At 45.4% G+C, this 18,324-nt stretch overlaps 1 protein-coding gene across 1 annotated transcript in view; it reads left to right on the top strand.

Annotated features, from left to right (window-relative positions):
• Positions 1–246: 246 nt before the first annotated feature.
• ANTXR2 (ANTXR cell adhesion molecule 2) overlaps positions 247–18,324 on the top strand; it is a 147,271-nt gene continuing 129,193 nt past the window's right edge. The window contains exons 1-3 of the mRNA XM_066632532.1: positions 247–835; positions 7,417–7,488; positions 16,304–16,375. Of these exons, the coding sequence (XP_066488629.1) occupies positions 669–835; positions 7,417–7,488; positions 16,304–16,375 (311 nt within the window). The 5' untranslated portion in view covers positions 247–668. The remainder of the gene's footprint in view (positions 836–7,416; positions 7,489–16,303; positions 16,376–18,324) is intronic.

The following is an 18,324-nucleotide window of genomic DNA, read 5'->3' as shown; positions in this document are numbered from 1 at the left end:
AAAGGGGGCACTCTCTCCTCCGCCCGGCTCCCTGCAAAACTTAGTGCTGCGATTTAGTGCCTCGCCCCCCTCCAGCTACGCCACCGCTCTTGGCAAGGCTGAGACCAAGGCCAGGCTCGTCAACGGGCAAACCCCGCCTCTGGGGCTGACCCAAGCCGGGGAAAGAGTTGAGAGAGTCGGCCCTCGCTTCTCTGGGGCGGGGAGGAGGGGGGGGGACTGTCTCTTCTGCCTCTGGTACTCATCAATCAGTGGAGATCGCTCAGAGGAGAACATCTCCCCGATGCCATAAAAGGTCAGGCGGAGGCAGTGGGGCAGGGGAAGGAAGGAAGGGGGGGAAAGAGCCCGGAGCCCCCAAGTTGGCTGCTGCTGCTCTTCCTTTGGGGAGATCGTCGCCATTGGGAGCTTCGCCTTCCGATCGGTCCTCCGCAGAGAGAGGGGAGGAGGCGCAGAAGCGATCGCGGGAGAAGCGCACCAGGACCGGGACCCCCTCCCTCTGTGCCCCGCGCAGCGAGCCTCTCCAGCCAGCGCCCATTGTTCGCGCCTTCCCCGCGGAGCCTGCAGCCAGCGAGCCCCCTTTGTCCTCCGCTCCCTGGTCCCTCCCTCCGTCCCTTGGCAAGGAGAAGTCCAGCTGTTGCAGGGAGTGAGTAGGGGAGGAGGAGGAGGAGGAGATGGCAGCCGTGCGGATCGGGCCAGCCTGGCGCCTGGACCGGGCAGTGCTGCTGGCTTGGCTTCTGCTCCTGCCCTTGCTGCTGCCGCCACCGCCCGCGCTGGCCACCGTAGAAGAGGAGGAGGCCAGGTGCCACGGAGCCTTCGATCTCTACTTCGTCCTGGACAAGTAGGTGCTGCCTAGGGGTGGAGCTTACCTGGAAGGGGGGCGGTGGTGGAGATGGCGACTCTCCCAGGCACAGTGCAAGCTTCCCCCACCCAGCCACCCACCCTATCAACAGGATCACCCAGCTAATTAGAAAGCAACAGGTCAGTGGCGTAGCTCGAGGGGGGCAAAGCACTAAGTTTGGCACCTGAACGCGCCATGCAAGGCACCTGAATGCGCCATGCAAGTTGCTCTTCTCCGTCCCCCTTTGGAGGCAGGCAAATGCCTATGTTTTGGACCCTCCAATAGCTCACAAGGGGAGGGACCCCTTGCAGGGCGCATTCAGGCGCCTGCAAAACTTCTTTGCGCCCCCTCTGGCTATACCACTGCGACAGGTGGTGCTTGTTCTCTGGCCTGTGTGCGCGCCTTCGGGGCCTGCACATCTCTAATCTCAGATGGTGTGTGAAGGAGAGCTGGGTTTACTCAACAGTGAAGGAAAAGCCCTTTGTGCATGCACAGAGGCTGTCTCTTTTTTTTTTTTTGGTGAGGACTCCCAGGATTAGCTTTGTTCTATCAGTTGCAGCGCAAGCAACCTGTTGCACCTTAAAGGCTGACAGTCCACTTCATCTCATGTGAGACAGACTTATACCTGGTGCATTTCAAGGCCATTTTGACCTTACTCTTTTTTTTTTTTATTTATACTGCAACTGAGGGTGACACTTAGTACAATTTTGTGAATTGAATTGTTTTCCATGAATATGCTGAAAGAAATTTTTTATTTTGGTGGGAATATTAAGACTTAGTATTAAAAAAGGGGGGTTGTTCAGGGTTAAAGCCCACAAGTTCTAGAACTGAGCCCCACTGAGGCTTCTTGTGCTATCCCTGTAAATGAAACCAGAAGTCCCACACTTCAGAGTTCCACTGCAGCGTGTGAGGACATGGTAAAGGTTTTGGTTTATGGGGTGGACCAAGATGGCATCAGGTGGCAATCCAGGTTGCACCACTACATCTATATTCATAAGGCAATACATAAAATAAAATATAATAGATTCATTGAATATTCATTGAAGATTCATTGAATAAAATAAGGCAGTTTTGATGATATTAAATGGATAGAAGGACTCAAAACAAATATTCCTTGGGAGGTTATTCTATAATCAGGAGGCCACCACAGAAAAGGCCTTATCCCTGCGTATATGAGCTGTCCCAAAGGCAGAGACACTTGGAGTAGGCCTTCAGATGATGGTCTTGAAGGACAGGCACCTTCAGGTGGGAAAAGATGTCTTTCAGAAACCCAAATCCTAAATTAGTTGCATTTCATTAAAATCAACACTTTGATTTGCTCCTAGAAACAAACTTGGAAGCAAGTGTAGATCTTAATGACAAAGTACTGTTCCTATACTTCAGTTTGGGACCTGATTGTAGTACTGGCATGTGAAGCTGCTTCCTCCTTACTCAGAACATCAGTCTACCCACTGGGAGTGTTTCTTCAGGGTCCCTGCTACTTAACTTTAAGCTGGAGGTAGTGAGGATTGAACCAGAGGCCTGCATGAAAAGCATGAGTTGTAGCACTGTGCTGTAACTCCTTCCCAGAACCAACTGAAGTTAATGTTCTGGCAAGGTGTTAATGAATGTGCTTATAGTGAGGGGTGGGGCAAAGTGTTGTTGTGGCTGCCTCCACGCCCTGGACTTGAGTTCAGTGAATGCAGGATGTCAACTGTAATCTGCTTGAGTCAGATAGTGTAGATATGGAGGAACTTTCTGTGAGACTGTTATGAGAATTGTCTGTGAGACAGTTACAGCAGGCTGATTCATAACAAGTCTGAGTTCAGGCACATGTCTTTATGGCCCATAAATAAAATTATGCGCTTTTTTTTTTTGTCCTGGAATAACTCATCTGGTTTCATAGTCCAAATTGGTAATGCAGAGTAACGTGCTACTATTTCACCATGGGAGGAGCAAGTGATATTTCGTTTACCTTTTACAAGCATGTCTCTTTTTCACTCTAGATTAAAACGTGTGGAATGACAACTACTTATCAGCTGGGCAGCCCAGTCCTAAAGGTGGCACCGCCCCCGGGTGCAGTGGGGCTAAAGCAGGGCCTAGGAGAGGGGGGTAAAGGGGGTAATTTGTACCCAGGCCCAGGGTCAGAAAGGGGGCCCAGGAGCCAAAGAAGGGGGCTCAGAAATTTCCTGGGATCTTACATTTTCCAATCTCACTCAGACTCACTACCCACACAGGAAGCACATGGCAGAAACTACTGCCAGAAGCCACATGCACCAGGCCCAGGAATGGATACATTCCTTAACAGTGCCACATCTGGGAGGAAGCTGGTCTGCTCCAGGAGCTCTTTGGCTTGTGGATCTGCTTACCATGAAGGAGTGGATGGGAGCTCAGGGACACAGCTGCGGGGCTACAGCTGCTGCAGAAGTGCTGCCCATCCCCATTGCCGCCCCACTGGGTTTCACCCCCTCCCTCTTTGGAAAGGGACCCCAAAGAAACTTTGTACCCCCTGATAGAATTCCTCTTGGAGGCCCTGGGCTAAAGCAACTACCTCCTCATCCTGTGGCACCACAGCAATGGGCCTTCTCAAATCTGTGCGATCTATTTTACCGGTGCAGACTTGGGAGACTCCGTGTTGGGCTTTCTGGCCCAACAAGGAGTTCAGGATCCGGCAGAGCTGAGCTCTACCAGTCCCGCCCCCTCCTCCCTTGGTTTCTTCCCTCCCCTGCCCCAGAATGCCTCCCCCCACACCTGAAACCCTCATGGCAGCTCAGAGCTCTTACTTAGCTCTGGGTGGCATCCTGGTGGCAGTGGGCCAGAATCGGCTCTGAGTCAGCGTATGGTGTCTCAGGTGTGCCTTATGTCACATTTGCAGCACCCAGCACTGGCACTGGAGATCAGTATTGGTGCTGGCCCAGCTCATGATTGGGCCCTAAATCTGCAGTCACTGAAAAGGACTGAAATCACAATTTCACACTTGTGCCAGGAAAGACATATAGCATGCTCACGTGCGTGTCTATTCAGAAGTGAGTCCCACTGTGTTCAGTGGGGCTTCCTCCCAGGAAAGTGCATATAGGCTCGCAGCCCAAGGGAAAATTCCCGCTGGAAAACTTGAATTGCATAGAAACACTTCAGTAGATTAAGATCCTCTGTTAGCTATTTACAGGTATAGCCTTAATCATATGGTGTTACCCTGATGTATCACGGACTTCCTGCTTTTGGAGGAACCTCACCATTTTGATGTATCTGTGTTGCAGGAAATTCTGGTGTATGTTCACACCAGTGCAGGGAAGGCCTGTTCAACATCACTGTTGCCCTGTATGAATTGAGAGAGCACTCTGGGACACTCCTGCCACACTCCTGCCACTGTGCATTGCAGGAGAAAGAACACTGGTCATGGTGGGCAAACTGTCCATAAGGGAAACTTGTCCACCACAACTGAGTTCTTGCTGAGGAACACAGATTGTAGCTCAAAAAGTCTTTTGATACTTAGTTGGTGCTTGTGCTGTTACAGAAGGCTCTGTACAGAAGTAGAGCCAGGTTTTATTTCTGTGTGAGAGAGAAAAAAGGTGGAGGATATGAGGATGTTGTTGGTATTTGAGTGCCACCATATTGTGTGTCTCTGTCTGCGGATTGTGGCAGATGGGATGTGAAGTTAGGCCTTGGTATGGCGAGGTGGGGTGAAGCATTTGTGGTTGGTGGCACTTGTGGCTGTTGGGTGGTGAGAGTATAGGGTGTACCAGGGGTGTCCAAACTTTTTGGCAGGAGGGCCACATAACCTCTCTGACACTGTTGGGGACAGGGCAAAAAAGAATTAATTTACATTTCAAATTTGAATACATTTACATAAATGAATATATTAGAGATGGAACTTATATGAATGAATGAAGGTCTTGCAATAGCTCAAGTCTTATAAAAGGCCTTGCAGAAAGCAAGGCCATCCTTTCCTTTGCTGCCACTGCTGCATCACAGACGTGAAACAGCAAGCAGTGGAGGGAGCCCTCGTACCAGAGCACACGCGAGACGTCGAACAGTTGGCCATCACGCTGAGAGCAGTTGCATCAGGCCAGCGCGGGCTCCAGCAAGTCTCTAGAGGGCCAGAGGCTCATTGGAGACTGGGGGCTCCCTGAAGGCCATATTGGGAGTCCTTGAGGGCCGCAAGTGGCCCCCGGGCTGGGGTTTGGGCAGCCCTAGGGTGTACGAACAGAGGAGTTAGGCCTTGTTGTTGTGGGACTGTGGTTTATCAGGGCGCATGAGGAACTTGCTGGGGGAGAACATTTCATTCAACTGTACATGGAATACTGCAGTGGTGGGAATGAGATTTCTAGTGCATGGCACCCTCCAGAAGACTAGCCTTCAGTCAGGAAGCCATTTTAAAACAAGGGAAGAACTAATAATAATAATAATAATAATAATAATAATAATAATAATAAACAGGTATTTATATACCGCCTTTCTTGGTCTTTATTCAAGACTTTATTCAAGGCGGTTTACATAGGCAGGCTTTTATTTAAATCCCTTATTAAATAGGGATTTTTACAATTTGAAAGAAGGTTCTTTCTTTCAAGAACCACTACATTCAAGGTGTTTCATTGCGATCTGGCTTCACATTCTGGCCTCCATCCTCCCACGCTCAGAGCAGATGGAATTGCTCGGCTTCAGCTTGTCAGCTGCTCCAAGGTCGCACGGTGCCGGTGGCCTCGAACTGGCGACCTTGTGGATGTTATCTTCAGGCAGATGGAGGCTCTACCCTCTAGACCAGACCTCCTGCCCAAGAACTGCTTGGGGCATTACATTATTCCCAAGCAGGAGTGCCCTTGCTAAAGGGAAACACCATATTCTTATTGTCAGAAAGCTATGCAAATATCGAGTTCCCTCAGGATATATACATGTGGCTGCCTGCCCAGAAAACCAGTGTGTGTTCATTCCCTCTCTGCCATACAAACGTATCCCGAGGGGGAGTGCTTGCCCTCTCACACTCAGTGTCTTACACACACTCACACCCACACCCTATGCCCCACACATTATCTATATAACGGTCCACCCATCTTCTCTTTGGCTCTACCAGCTCTCGGTGGGGAAAGGGCAGATCCTGGGCAGGAATCTTCCCTGCCCACTTGCCTACCTTGACAGTCAAATATGGTTGACTTTTTATGAATTAATAATATCCTGGAATATGACATCACTAGGCCTGCTATTAGAAAGCAGGGAAGTATAGCTCTACTATGACAATACCACCCCCACAACGCTACTATATGCTATTCCTCCCACCTCCATCCCTGATGCTTTTCATGGGGCTGTGCTTATCACATGTGCAATTTCACATGGGGAGGCAACTGTAGCTGCCAGAAGAAGGACACTTGCAGCAATTGCTGTGAGCCTGTTGAGTGAATTTCATCCTGAAATTAGGCGTTGCTTGTCCTATCTCACCTTTGAGAGCAGATCAGCTTTTTCACTTGGCTTTTGGAGTGACAGTCTAGGTACTGGATAAGGAATCCAATCCTATCTCTCCCCCCCCCCCCCACACTGGTGCAACTGTGCCAAAAAGGCATGCACTGTATCCAGTGGGGGCACACAGATTTGGAGGGGAAAAGGGATTTAAATCCCTTTACCCCTCTGTAAGCTTCCCATTCTGCAGTGGGTCTCCTTGGACCTATGCCAGCGGTTTAGCTGGTGCAAGAAGAGAAAGGGGTCAGGGAGGCTGTCAAAAGGGAGGATAGGATCTGGCGTACATCATCACTGCCGGATCAATCCCCTCTGCTCCGCACTCTGTCAGCAGCCACTTTGCAACAGCAGAACTGGGTTCAACTATTGCAAATTGCAGCGATCGGCAGCCCAGTGAAGCAAATGATTGGACTGCCCTGTTGCTCTTTTAAATTGATTTTCACAGCAGGAAATGTCATGTTTTGTTTTTTTAAAATTTTTATACACTACTCTGAGTTGAGGAAAAGAAGCACAAACGTTAAATAAATGCATAACTTGGAAGTAAGGGAATGCCTTTGAAAGAAAGAACTGAACGAAACAAAGAAGAATGTAAAGGAAAAAAGTGTACGTTTCATTTTTATTTATTTAAAACATTTATACCCCGGCCCCGCCTTTCCAAAAGCTCAAGGCAACTTACAAAGCTTAATACATAAAACATAGCATAAAATGACAAAAAAACCCATTTAAAATCTAGATTGTTTGAAACCCCAGTACAGCTGTAACATAATAATTCTAAAAACCCATAGGTGGTGACAGATAAAAACAATATACCTCCAACTAAAAAACGTGAATACACAATAGAAAACAGGTTACATAAGACAACCCTTTTTAATTTAATATTTATTTATTTAATAATTATAAATTCTATAAATTTATAATTTTATAAATTCTATAAATTTAAATTAAAATATTAATATTAAATATTTAAATTTAATTCAATTTAATTATAATTCTATTTAATATTTAAGGGATTATTCTACCCTTAAGTAAAGCTAATTCCGCCCCCCAAAGCTAACGTAAATAAAAATGTTTTTTATTTCATGCAAGTATTTAACTGTAATAGGTTATTTGCTTTGAACCCTTTGGTAAAGACATGTTCTTCTTCTTTTTCTTTGCAGATCAACGAGTGTAAGAGATCACTGGAGTGATATCTATAACTTCGTAAAACATCTGAGCGAGCGATTTGTGAAGTAGGTGACTCTGTGGTATTGAGGCTGAATTTAACTGGCTAAGATTGCAAAACAAATCCTTCTGCATTTAATTTTCAGCTGTAAACTGTTCATGAAAGAATGAGCCATGCATATCCTTTTGTTCAGATAAGGGTACTTGCCTAGTAGCATGATGTTCTTTAAATATATTTGGAATGTCACATGTGACTGTCAAGCATGTGTTCTTCAGTGTTGCTTTATTTTCAAATTCTTACTTTGTTCTCAGATTAGGTTTGGTTTTTGGACTGCATAAAAATGTTTCTACAGGGGTCAGACAGGGACTGAGAAATATATGGTGGGTCACAAATTTAACGCTTTGCGATAAGTGTGCCAGAACATGGTTTAGCTACTAAGACCAAAGCACCTCTAGTCCAGAGCTGTTTCCAATGATGGGCATCAAATAATACTCTTCATCAGACCGACAGTCATCTGGGCTAGACAAAAATGTGAAATGATACACAAATGACCTGCTATACCTGTCTCTTGTGTTTTCCCTTCTTGCCCAAAGTGGGCAAGACACGTGGCTATAACAATTAAACCTTAAAGCTTTCGCACCTTAGCAGTGGGATCACTAGGGTTTGTGTCACCTGGTGCAGGAGGCCAGCGTGTCACCCCCATGTTGGACCTCCTTTCATGAAGTGCGTGGGGCAACAGCCCGGGCAGCGGGCATGGTGATGTACTTTTGCCCCACCTTACTGGTTTTTTGGCTTTAACTTTTGATAGAATAGAGACAATTCTGTGCAGTTTATTTAATTTCATTCTGCATGGAATTATGCATTGATTGATATATAGCATGAAGGTATTATTCTCAAATACCAAGATTTAAAAAATTTTGGCCAATAGTGGTGTCACCGTCACCCCCCCGGTATGCATCATCCGGTGTGGCCCACACCCTCCACACCTCTGTAGTGATACCACTGCATCTTAGGAGCATTATCCAAAATCTTTGGCCATGCACTGCAGAGCTATGTCTGCTCGGAGATAGCTGAAAGATGTCTGTTGCTCACTGTAGACGCTTGCCAGAATGCTAAGCAAGATCACTGACCTGAATGATAAAGAGGCAATTCAGTGCAGTCCTTAGTTATTTGGAAATAAGTCTCTTTGAAAAAAGTGGGAATGAATATTCTGTTTGGGTGCATATTTACTTGGAAGCAACAAGTGTCCAGAACTTTTCAGAAGCAAGGTATGGTAGTTACTGGAAGTTAAAGTGTTACCTTCTTGGAAGGAAGGTACGCGTCCGTGCTGATTGGTGTGGAGAGTTGTAAGTATTCATAATTTGAGAACTGACATCATTGTAACACTCAGCAGTAGCATAGCTGTGGGGGGTGAAACAGTAAGTACTGAGGCACTGGAACATGCTCTATAAGTGAGCCCCCCCCCCCACTTGCTGTTGGAACCATTCTGGGCAGCGACGGCAATGCACAGATGCTTGCCATACCAAATGATGGCTTCTGAACCTTGCTGTTGCTGCCTGGACTGGCTCCAACAGCAAGTTGGGGGGGGTCTCACTTATACAGCATGCCTGCTGTACTTACTGTTTCCCCCCCCACAGTTACGCTACTGCTGAGTGTTATAATGATGTCAGTTCTCAAATTATCAATACTTATATCTCTGCAATACTTCCTGTGCACCCCCTCCAGCTATGCTACTAACACTCAGGTTATTTAAATGCATAAAATGGATGATCTTGATAAGACACAAGGTGGCATCTCCTGAATTTTAACACCTGTTAGCAAACTTGCTGTTCCCTAGTTCTAGTAGGAAGTCCACAATACGTAAGCCCATATAAATCATGACTGACTATGATTGTTAAAATTCAGATATTTATCCCTGCAGTTCTCTCTTTCACATGGATATTCAGCCTTTAACTCATAATGTCTTAAAACTGAACCATGACCGTAAACCAAATGCTGAATTGAAGCAGGGGCAGATCCAATGTTTGTGTGTTGTTTTTTTTTTGGGGGGGGGGGGAGGACTATGAGCACTACCTACTCCAGTGCCCAGGTCAACCAGGCAGGTAGACCTGGTTCCGGGTTGAACTTTATGATCTCTGTGGCCAAGGTTTGCTGGGTGTGTAGACCTGGGCTTGGAACCCAGGTCTACTGGCTGGGTAGACCTGGGCTCCCATTCCCCCCAATCTTGCCAGTACCTGCCCAGTGGGCATTCCCCAGTGTGCAGTTTTGCTCCCCAGCCTGGGGGGTGCCCTTGCCTGCTGGCAGACAATTTTGGGGGGCCACGCAACCATTTCCTCCCCCAGATCCGCCCCTGAGTGGAAGCAGGTTTTTGGTATGGATGCGAGAGCTAGACAGAATAATATCTGACTATAGGCTTTATTAGGTTCATATTATGAGTGCGTTTTGGTCCGGAAAAGTAGGGTATTCATTAATAAACTTTAATAAACTTAAGTTGATATTATTAAATTTAATAAATTAATACATTTAAGTTTTCATTTTAAACCACAAAATTTTATTTTAAAAAAGAGATGTTAAATGAGTTTTTTTTAGTAGATTTTAATAAAAACTGTGTTAAAAAAAGTAATCAATTTTTGTCTACCTGATTTCACCAAGTGAAATGTGCATGTTGTGTATTGAACTTATTATGAGACACAGGAACCAGGAAGTGTGAGTCAGTCTCACTTCCTGTTTCTCAGTCACGCTTTCTTCCTTTCACAGCTTCTTCCAAAGTAGCTCTGGGGAAGAATATGTGTGTCTGTTTTCTTTTGGAACTAGAATGGAAGAGTAGATGGAATTTCGTTCTATCCAGTTAGGCAATTTTATTTATTTAAATATTTGGATCCTGCTCTTTTCATCCCTCAAGAACTGCACACAAGGTGGCTAACAGCACATTAAAAGAACACAATAAAAAAAATTCAAGATTAGAAGTCAATGTTAAGCAATGTGCAGCGCTTTGTGATATCAAAACAGCGTAGCTGCTAGAACACAGAACAGATCCATATAAACATATGGGGAAAAGACACAATGGGGAAAAAATTTTTAGTCGCTTTTGGGACAGAGGAGGTGATGACACCAGCCTTACCACGGAGGACAAGGAGTTCTATAACCTGGTTGCCACCCCAGAGATGGTCCTAACATTGTATTGGCAACCTTCAGTCTCGAAAGACTCTGGTATCGCGCTCTGAAAGGTGGTTCTGGCACAGCGTCTAGTGTGGCTGAAAAGGCCAATCCGGGAGTGACAATCCCTTCCACATCGGGAGCAAGTGCAGTCTGTCCCTGGTCTGTCTCCCTGGCTATGGGCCTTCCTTCTTTGCCTCTTAGCCTCAGACTGTTGGCCAAGTGTCTCTTCAAACTGGGAAAGGCCATGCTGCACAGCCTGCCTCCAAGCCGGCCGCTCAGAGGCCAGGGTTTCCCACTTGTTGAGGTCCATCCCTAAGGCCTTCAGATCCCTCTTGCAGATGTCCTTGTATCGCAGCTGTGGTCTACCTATAGGGCACTTTCCTTGCACGAGTTCTCCATAGAGGAGATCCTTTGGGATCCGGCCATCATCCATTCTCATGACATGACCAAGCCAACGCAGGCGTCTCTGTTTCAGCAGTGCATACATGCTAGGGATTCCAGCACGTTCCAGGACTGTGTTGTTTGGAACTTTGTCCTGCCAGGTGATGCTGAGGATGCGTCGGAGGCAGCGCATGTGGAAAGCGCTCGGTTTCTTCTCCTGTTGTGAGCGAAGAGTCCATGACTCGCTGCAGTACAGAAGTGTACTCAGGACGCAAGCTCTGTAGACCTGGATCTTGGTATGTTCCGTCAGCTTCTTGTTGGAACAGACTCTCTTTGTGAGTCTGGAAAACGTGGTAGCTGCTTTACCGATGCGCTTGTTTAGCTCGGTATCGAGAGAAAGAGTGTCAGAGATCGTTGAGCCAAGGTACACAAAGTCATGGACAACCTCCAGTTCATGCTCAGAGATTGTAATGCAGGGAGGTGAGTCCACATCCTGAACCATGACCTGTGTTTTCTTCAGGCTGATTGTCAGTCCAAAATCTTGGCAGGCCTTGCTAAAACGATCCTAACATAACGGTCCTAACATAACACCAGTGAAATTATAAAATTTGCAGACAATACTACAGTGGTGGGGCTTGTTAGTGGGAATGATGAGTCTGCTTATCGGGAGGAGGTACAGGAGTTGTTATTGTGGTGCAAAGAAAATAATCTCTCACTTAACATCAAAAAAACTAAAGAACTTATCATTGGCTTCCGGAAAAAGAGGGATGTACACACACCATCTGGTGTGCTCCCTGGGGCATTTGGTGGGCCGCTGTGAGATACAGGAAGCTGGACTAGATGGGCCTATGGCCTGATCCAGTGGGGCTGTTCTTATGTTCTTATGTTCTTACCATTATACATAAATGGTGAGGAGGTGGAGAGGGTTGCTAGTTTCAAATTCCTAGGTATTTACATCACAGAGGACCTCTCGTGGATTATTAACACCAGCATGTTGATAAAAAAGACACAAAAGCGGTTATATTTTCTGAGGAAGCTTGGGAGGTTAAATTTGTCACAGCAGCTGCTTGTGTCTTGCTATCGTTGCACCATTGAGAGTGTCCTAACCTATGATATCTTGGTGTGGTATGGGAATTGCTCTGCAGGGAACAGAAAAGCTCTGCAGAGAATTATTAAGATCGCACAGCACATCATCAACCTTCATCTACCAGCTTTGGAGGACATCTATACATCTCTGCTGTCTGCAGAAGTTCACATAGTATTCTGAGAGACCCCTTCCATATGGCTCATAAGTTCTTTGAACTGTTGCCTTCGGGTAGACAATACAGAACTATTAGAGCAGCACCACACAACTCCTGAACAGTTTTTATCCCACAGCCATAATTACATTGAATAAGGCGATATAGTTGTTACCATGCTCCTGGGCATTATGGTCTGTTATACTGTTTTTATATTATGATGCAAGTTGTATAGAATGTGTGGGTGAGTGTGTAGAGGGTGAGTGTTGGAATTGTTGTGTATATTTGTATCTCAAAGGTGCATAAATTTCGTTGTGCTGTAGCACAATGACAATAAAGTTACTACTACTACTACTACTACTACTACTACTACTGCTACTACTACTTAATACTTTGACTCCGTACCTCCAGGTCTGCCTCTCTTACAGTGCAATTTTATGTACATCTGCTCAGGAGTAAGTCCTTTTATGGGGCCTGGTCCCAAGAAAAGTGTGTATAAGATTTTGCAGCCTATTCTGTACACTATCATAGGCCTGAGTGTAATGGGACTTACTTCTGAGTAAACTTGTATAGGACTGTGCTGTTAACTTCTTTACAAAGGAGGTCCCTTTGTTTGACCTCCTTATATTTCTACTGCTGCAGTGAGGCTTCTTGCAAGACTTATTGCTTTGCACCGCTTCTACCTACGCCACTGCATTTACTGTATGTGTATATTGATTGTTTGCAAGTATCAAATGCTGTTCACACTCCATTCCGTCTACCTGGGATCTTGTGTCAGTTCTATGCATTCTAGAGAGCAGGGGCTTGCTGCTTCTCTACAATGAAACCTCAGTGAAACTTTCGTTTCCTGAAAGTGTTGTTCATACAATGGTAGGTGGGTTCTTGTTTGCAGTTTAAGATTCAGAGGGTTGCACCTCTTTTCTTACACAAAAGAAATCAGCCCTCTGCCATTCACACTCACAACATAGAGACAGTGTGTACATCTGAGTCCACGTGGCAGAAAGATTTCCCAGTCCCTACATGATGTGGTACCTTTTATTCCCTTGGTGCAGCTTGATGCATGTCCTTGATGCATGTACTGAAGGCAAGGCTGTGTGTACTCTATGCATCTGTGAGTGCATTGCATAAGCAAGGAAGTTAAGTGAATAGCACAAAATTTTGCACCTTTCATTTTTGCTTTTGTGAAAAGGCATGTGGCTTATGTTGATGACTCATGGCCTGGGAGAGGGGCAGGACAAGGATCTGGCACTTAGGCTGGATCTTAAACCCCCTCCCAGGGGACCTGGCCTTACACCAGGCTGCTCAGATCTGCACTACCTCTTTAGCTGGTGCAGATCTGAGTAGACCCTTTTGGCCCACGGCCACATTGCTCGGAGTAAAGGGAATTAATTTCCCTTGGCCCAAGTTGTGCCGCAGCCATCCCTAACCCTGCTCTGGATGCAGCTCAAGCCAGCCGGCCTGCCTGCTCCAGGGCAGGTTAGGATTGGGCTGTGAGCTGTGTAGCTAATTGTTTCCTATGAAAAATGAAGTACAGTAGGCAACTGTGAGCCTGGCCAGCTGGTGAGAGTCCTATGAATAAGGCAGACCTAATTGGGTATTCCTTCCATCCATCTTCCTATGAACCCAAACAAGTTTTCTATTGAATAAGGAAAGGAACCCTAGTTGAAGCCCTTTCTGTAACTTAATAAAAAGGTTCTAATCAGCTGTTCTGAAGAGGCCACGTGGTCCTGCCTTCAGTTACTGGCAGAAAAGATGTTTATCTCTTCCCAACATGATCTGACTGACCATTCCAAAGCCTTTCGGTCAGCTTTTATTTCAGCCAAAAAAAATCCCACCCTTTCTTTTTTTCATGTTTTGAACTGATTGATATACAAGTGATTTGGCTGAATTATTTGATGAGCAGTTCTTAACAGCTTATTAGAGGCTCACCCCCCCCTCCGTCTCTCTTTTTTTTTTTAAAGCAAAAGAGGACAGCTTAATGGTTGACAAATGCTGTTCAGCACAGCATATGGTGGAAGCGCAGAGCCGGTTTCATTATGAGAATTAGATCATTCTGGTATGAGCTGTACATCTGTTTCCCATTTTGCTGGGTCTGAGAGATGTAGGTCTTCAGTAGCAACACAACACACACACGTTTATTCCTTTTTTTTTTAAAAGGTCCTTGAACTTTTAAACCTCTCCTGTGCTTTCCATCACAGCAGAGTTCCTTTAACGTGCCATAAAAAAATGGAGGAGGGGGGATTTGGCGTATTTACTGTATTTTTTTTTTTAAAAAAAGATTCAGCGCATGAGTAGATGCTATTTGAGATTGACACCTTGACTGAGCATCTTTTTCTGTCCACATCTGATCATGCAAAGCCTTGTCCAGGGCTGAAGTCAGGACATCACACCCTTGAACAGCTGTTGGAGCCAAGCTCTGGGGAGGGGGAACATTGTGGGCATGTCCTGGTTCCTAGTGGAAATTTGAGAATAGTGAACCAACAGCAGCCAAAGCCTAAGGAGACCACCTCCCTTTACCCTGGCCACGGGTGTGGCAGCCAACACAAGAAAATGGAAACTGATGTCTGATGATAAGGGGGCAGGGGCCACCAAAATAGGGGCTTCCACTAAAGAACATTTTACTGCATGCATATGAAAAGGCAAATGCAGCACTCAACAAAAGGAAGGATTGTAACTGAATAGGCACAAAGAAAGACCCTAGACCATGGTCGGGACCCACTAGGTGGGCCAGAAGCCAATTTCAGGTGGGTCCCCATTCATTTTAATATTTTATTTTTAATACATTAGACTTGATGTATGTGACTGCATTTGGGGAAATGTGACAGATCTGTACTTTGAATAGGCTACTATGTTTATGGTTTTTACTCCTGGCTAAATGTGAGTAGGATTACAGCCTAGGATTGTTAAAAATTTCCCTGCCTGATGATGTCACTTCTGGTCATGACATCACTTCCGGTGGGTCCTGACAGATTCTCATTCTAAAAAGTGGGTCCCGGTGCTAAAAGTGTAAGAACCACTGCCCTAGACTCATCTCTCAGCATCTTCAGGAAGATACCTCTGTGTGAAACTGTTGAGCATCCTACCCAGTTCTCTTGATTTTTGGGGTGGGGAAAGGGAATGCACAGGGTGGGAGAAAAGGTGATGGTGACCTCTAGGTGACAAGGAGCGTGTCTAATACAGTGATTATCAACTAATGTGCCATTGCACATTGGTGTGCCACAAAAGGTCCTCGGTTTTTGGAGCACAGCGGTTGAAATCCCTGAAAAACCCTTCTGGGCTCTGTAGCTCTGTTTCTAGGGCAATTGTCTGTAGTAACAAATTGTCTATCTTCTTCTGATCTTGGAAGCTAAGCAGGGTCAGGCCTGGTTAGTACTTGGATGGGAGACCGCCTGGGAACACCGGGAGCTGTAGGCTTATACCATAGTCTTCCGAGACTGAAGGTTGCCAACCAACCAGTCCACTGGCCAGCTGGTGGAGTAAGAGGGACAAACAATTTGTTACTACAAGTGCCCTAGAAACAGAGCTGCAGAACCTGGAGGAGTCTTTCGGAAGTGACATCACAAGAAGCGAAGACCATAGAGGTGAGTGTGCCATGAGAAGAAAAATGTTGAAAATCACTGGTCTAACAGTTGCTCAAGCCTGAACCGAAGACCTCTGTAGGGATCTACAGAGCACAGCGTCTGGTTTGCTGGTACGGCAGATGTCCTGAAAGTTCCCTCCTTTAGCTAAAGCTGGAGGCAGAAGCCCAAAACAGGTTCCACTTTCAATATAGCTTCCAGTCCCAACTAGAAAAGTACAACCAATGCACAGATTTAATCAGTACTTGGGTAATGTGAGCGAAACCCAAACAGTGCATTCAGCTTTTGGAACATTTGACATTTGGGGTACTGTCGCACATTACCTGGAAGTCAGAATTAAAGAGTATCTCTGGAGACCGCCAGAAATAGGTATTTGTGTTTACTTGGATTCTGTCACAGAGGTCAAGGAAGACAGATTCTCTGAGTCTTGCCATGGCAAAACTCCCAGTAAAATGCACGTGGGCGCTTAATGCGGTCTGCTACAGTCTGATTTATATGTTTGTGTTTTTCTTTTTGTCTTTAAAAGCCCCCGGATGAGATTGTGCTTCATAGCATTTTCCTTAAAAGCCGAGTTAATCATGCCACTAACAGGAGACAGGTGAGTAAATTACATTATTGCTTACACCTTTGAGAGCTCAAAATCTTGCAATTTACCATTGGCTTTAGGTCTCACTCAGTGTCCTATACTTTGATTTCATATCTCTGTGTAATAGGGGATGGTCTACCTGCATGAAGAACAGTTATGCAGTACCGCTGCTGTAAGGGTGTAAAATGAATTATGTATAAAGGCCAAACTGCATGTGAAGTTTAAAGCATTAGCGCTGATGAACTTAATTGGTCTTTAGTCAGATTGGGACTATGGTTGAGGAGGTAGGGGAAATCTGCAGGGCCCCTTGAGCAAGCTCTTGTTTATTCAGAAAAAAAGCTCTCACTTTTGCCCAATCCAGCAGCTGTTAACTAAGAAAAACTGAGCTGATCAGCACTAATAAAGTTTTAAACTTTCCCAAACTGTGGGTCGGGACCCACTGGTGGGCTGTGATCTGATTTTTGGTGGGTTGCCAAAGGGTGATGGAAAGATCAGATAAGTAATTGCCTCAAGCCCTGAGGCTATTAAAAAATCAGACACTGTAGCTGCTAATTACCCAGCTCAACTCCTACAGTTTGCAAGCTCGTGTATATAGGGAGATAAATGTTTGAGGGTCTTTTTTCTGGTCATTATAAGTAAATATAATATTATTTCTTTCTAGATCTAGTTTTTTAAGGTCTGGTAAACCTACATGGGTCCCAATAGAATGTCATTTAAAAAAAGTGAGTCCTGGTGCTAAAAAGTTTGGGAAACAGTTTTAAACGTCATGTGTAGTTTGGCTTTAATTTTCTTAGGCCATAAAACTTAACTGGTTGGTATATTTCTGAAGGGTCACAGTATAAGTGCATTGGCTTTGTTCAAAGAATCATTACAAATATACCCAGAGTTAGGGACAGAGCGACAACTTGCTGCATCGCCAAAGCCTATTTTCCTTTTTTTTTTAAATTTCTGTTTGCCTAATTGAAAACAACTGAGATAAGAGTTGAAAGTAGAAACCATCAGTGTTGTAGAAAACAAGCTTTTTTATTTGAGCTTAGAAAAAATCTCCTCTCCAAATAAGGAGCATTTTCTGGAGGCAGATGTCACAGTGCAAAACCTGTCTACCAGAAGTAATTGTGGGATGGGCTTCTTAACTATAAGTAGTGATCCCTCTTCCAAATAGTTTCCAACTTGCTACAAGGAAGAAAAAAAAAAAACTACCCGAGTGTCTGCCTGTAGCCTAATGGATCACAGTATTCAGGAGCATTCGTAAATCCAGGTAGCAAATTAAACTTTGTGCATTAGTCACTGAGGTATGCATTTGCTTCAAGATGCAAGAAACAATCTCATTTCGAGTCACTCAAGCAGTCCAGTTCAGTGGTGTAGCTAGAGGGGGTGCAAAGCACTAAGTTTTGCAAGGAGCCTCAGCACAGCATGCAGAGGTGGCCTCCCCTATGCCTTTGGAGGTGGGGGGAGCAAAACAGACATATGTTGGAATGCTTCTGAAGGGAAGGTGCCCCTTGCATGCTGTGGTGAGGCTCCCTGCAAAACTTGGTGCTTTGCATCCCCTCTAGCTACTCCTCTGGTCCAGCTAGCCTGGTATGGCCTGCCCTTGACTGGAAGCAGCTTTTTATGGTCCTGGGAAAAGCTTTGTCTCAGCCTGGTTGCCTGTGATCTTTAATCTGAGAGGTAGTGTAGTATACTGTTCCAAGCGTCTGAGCTGTGAACTGGGAAGTTACCAGCTGAAGCGTTCCTTCTATCATGAATAAACCCATCAGGTGGGCTTAAGCAAGCCCTTGTCTTTCTGTTGCATTTCCCTGTCTGCAATATGGGGATACTAAAGCTTGGTATGCAACAGAATGAGGTAGTAGGGTGGGCTATAGGTTACAGGTGAATGACTACATTTCTGCATGCTCTTCTATGAAACAAAATCCTGTAAGTGGAAAGGAGCAAAGGCTGGGCTGGGACTATTCTCTCAGTTG

The sequence above is a fragment of the Tiliqua scincoides genome, chromosome 6 (genome assembly GCF_035046505.1).
Source record: "Tiliqua scincoides isolate rTilSci1 chromosome 6, rTilSci1.hap2, whole genome shotgun sequence".
Lineage (NCBI taxonomy): Eukaryota > Metazoa > Chordata > Lepidosauria > Squamata > Scincidae > Tiliqua > Tiliqua scincoides.
Note: the sequence above shows the minus strand (reverse complement) of the source record. Positions and strands in the feature narration are given on the sequence as shown.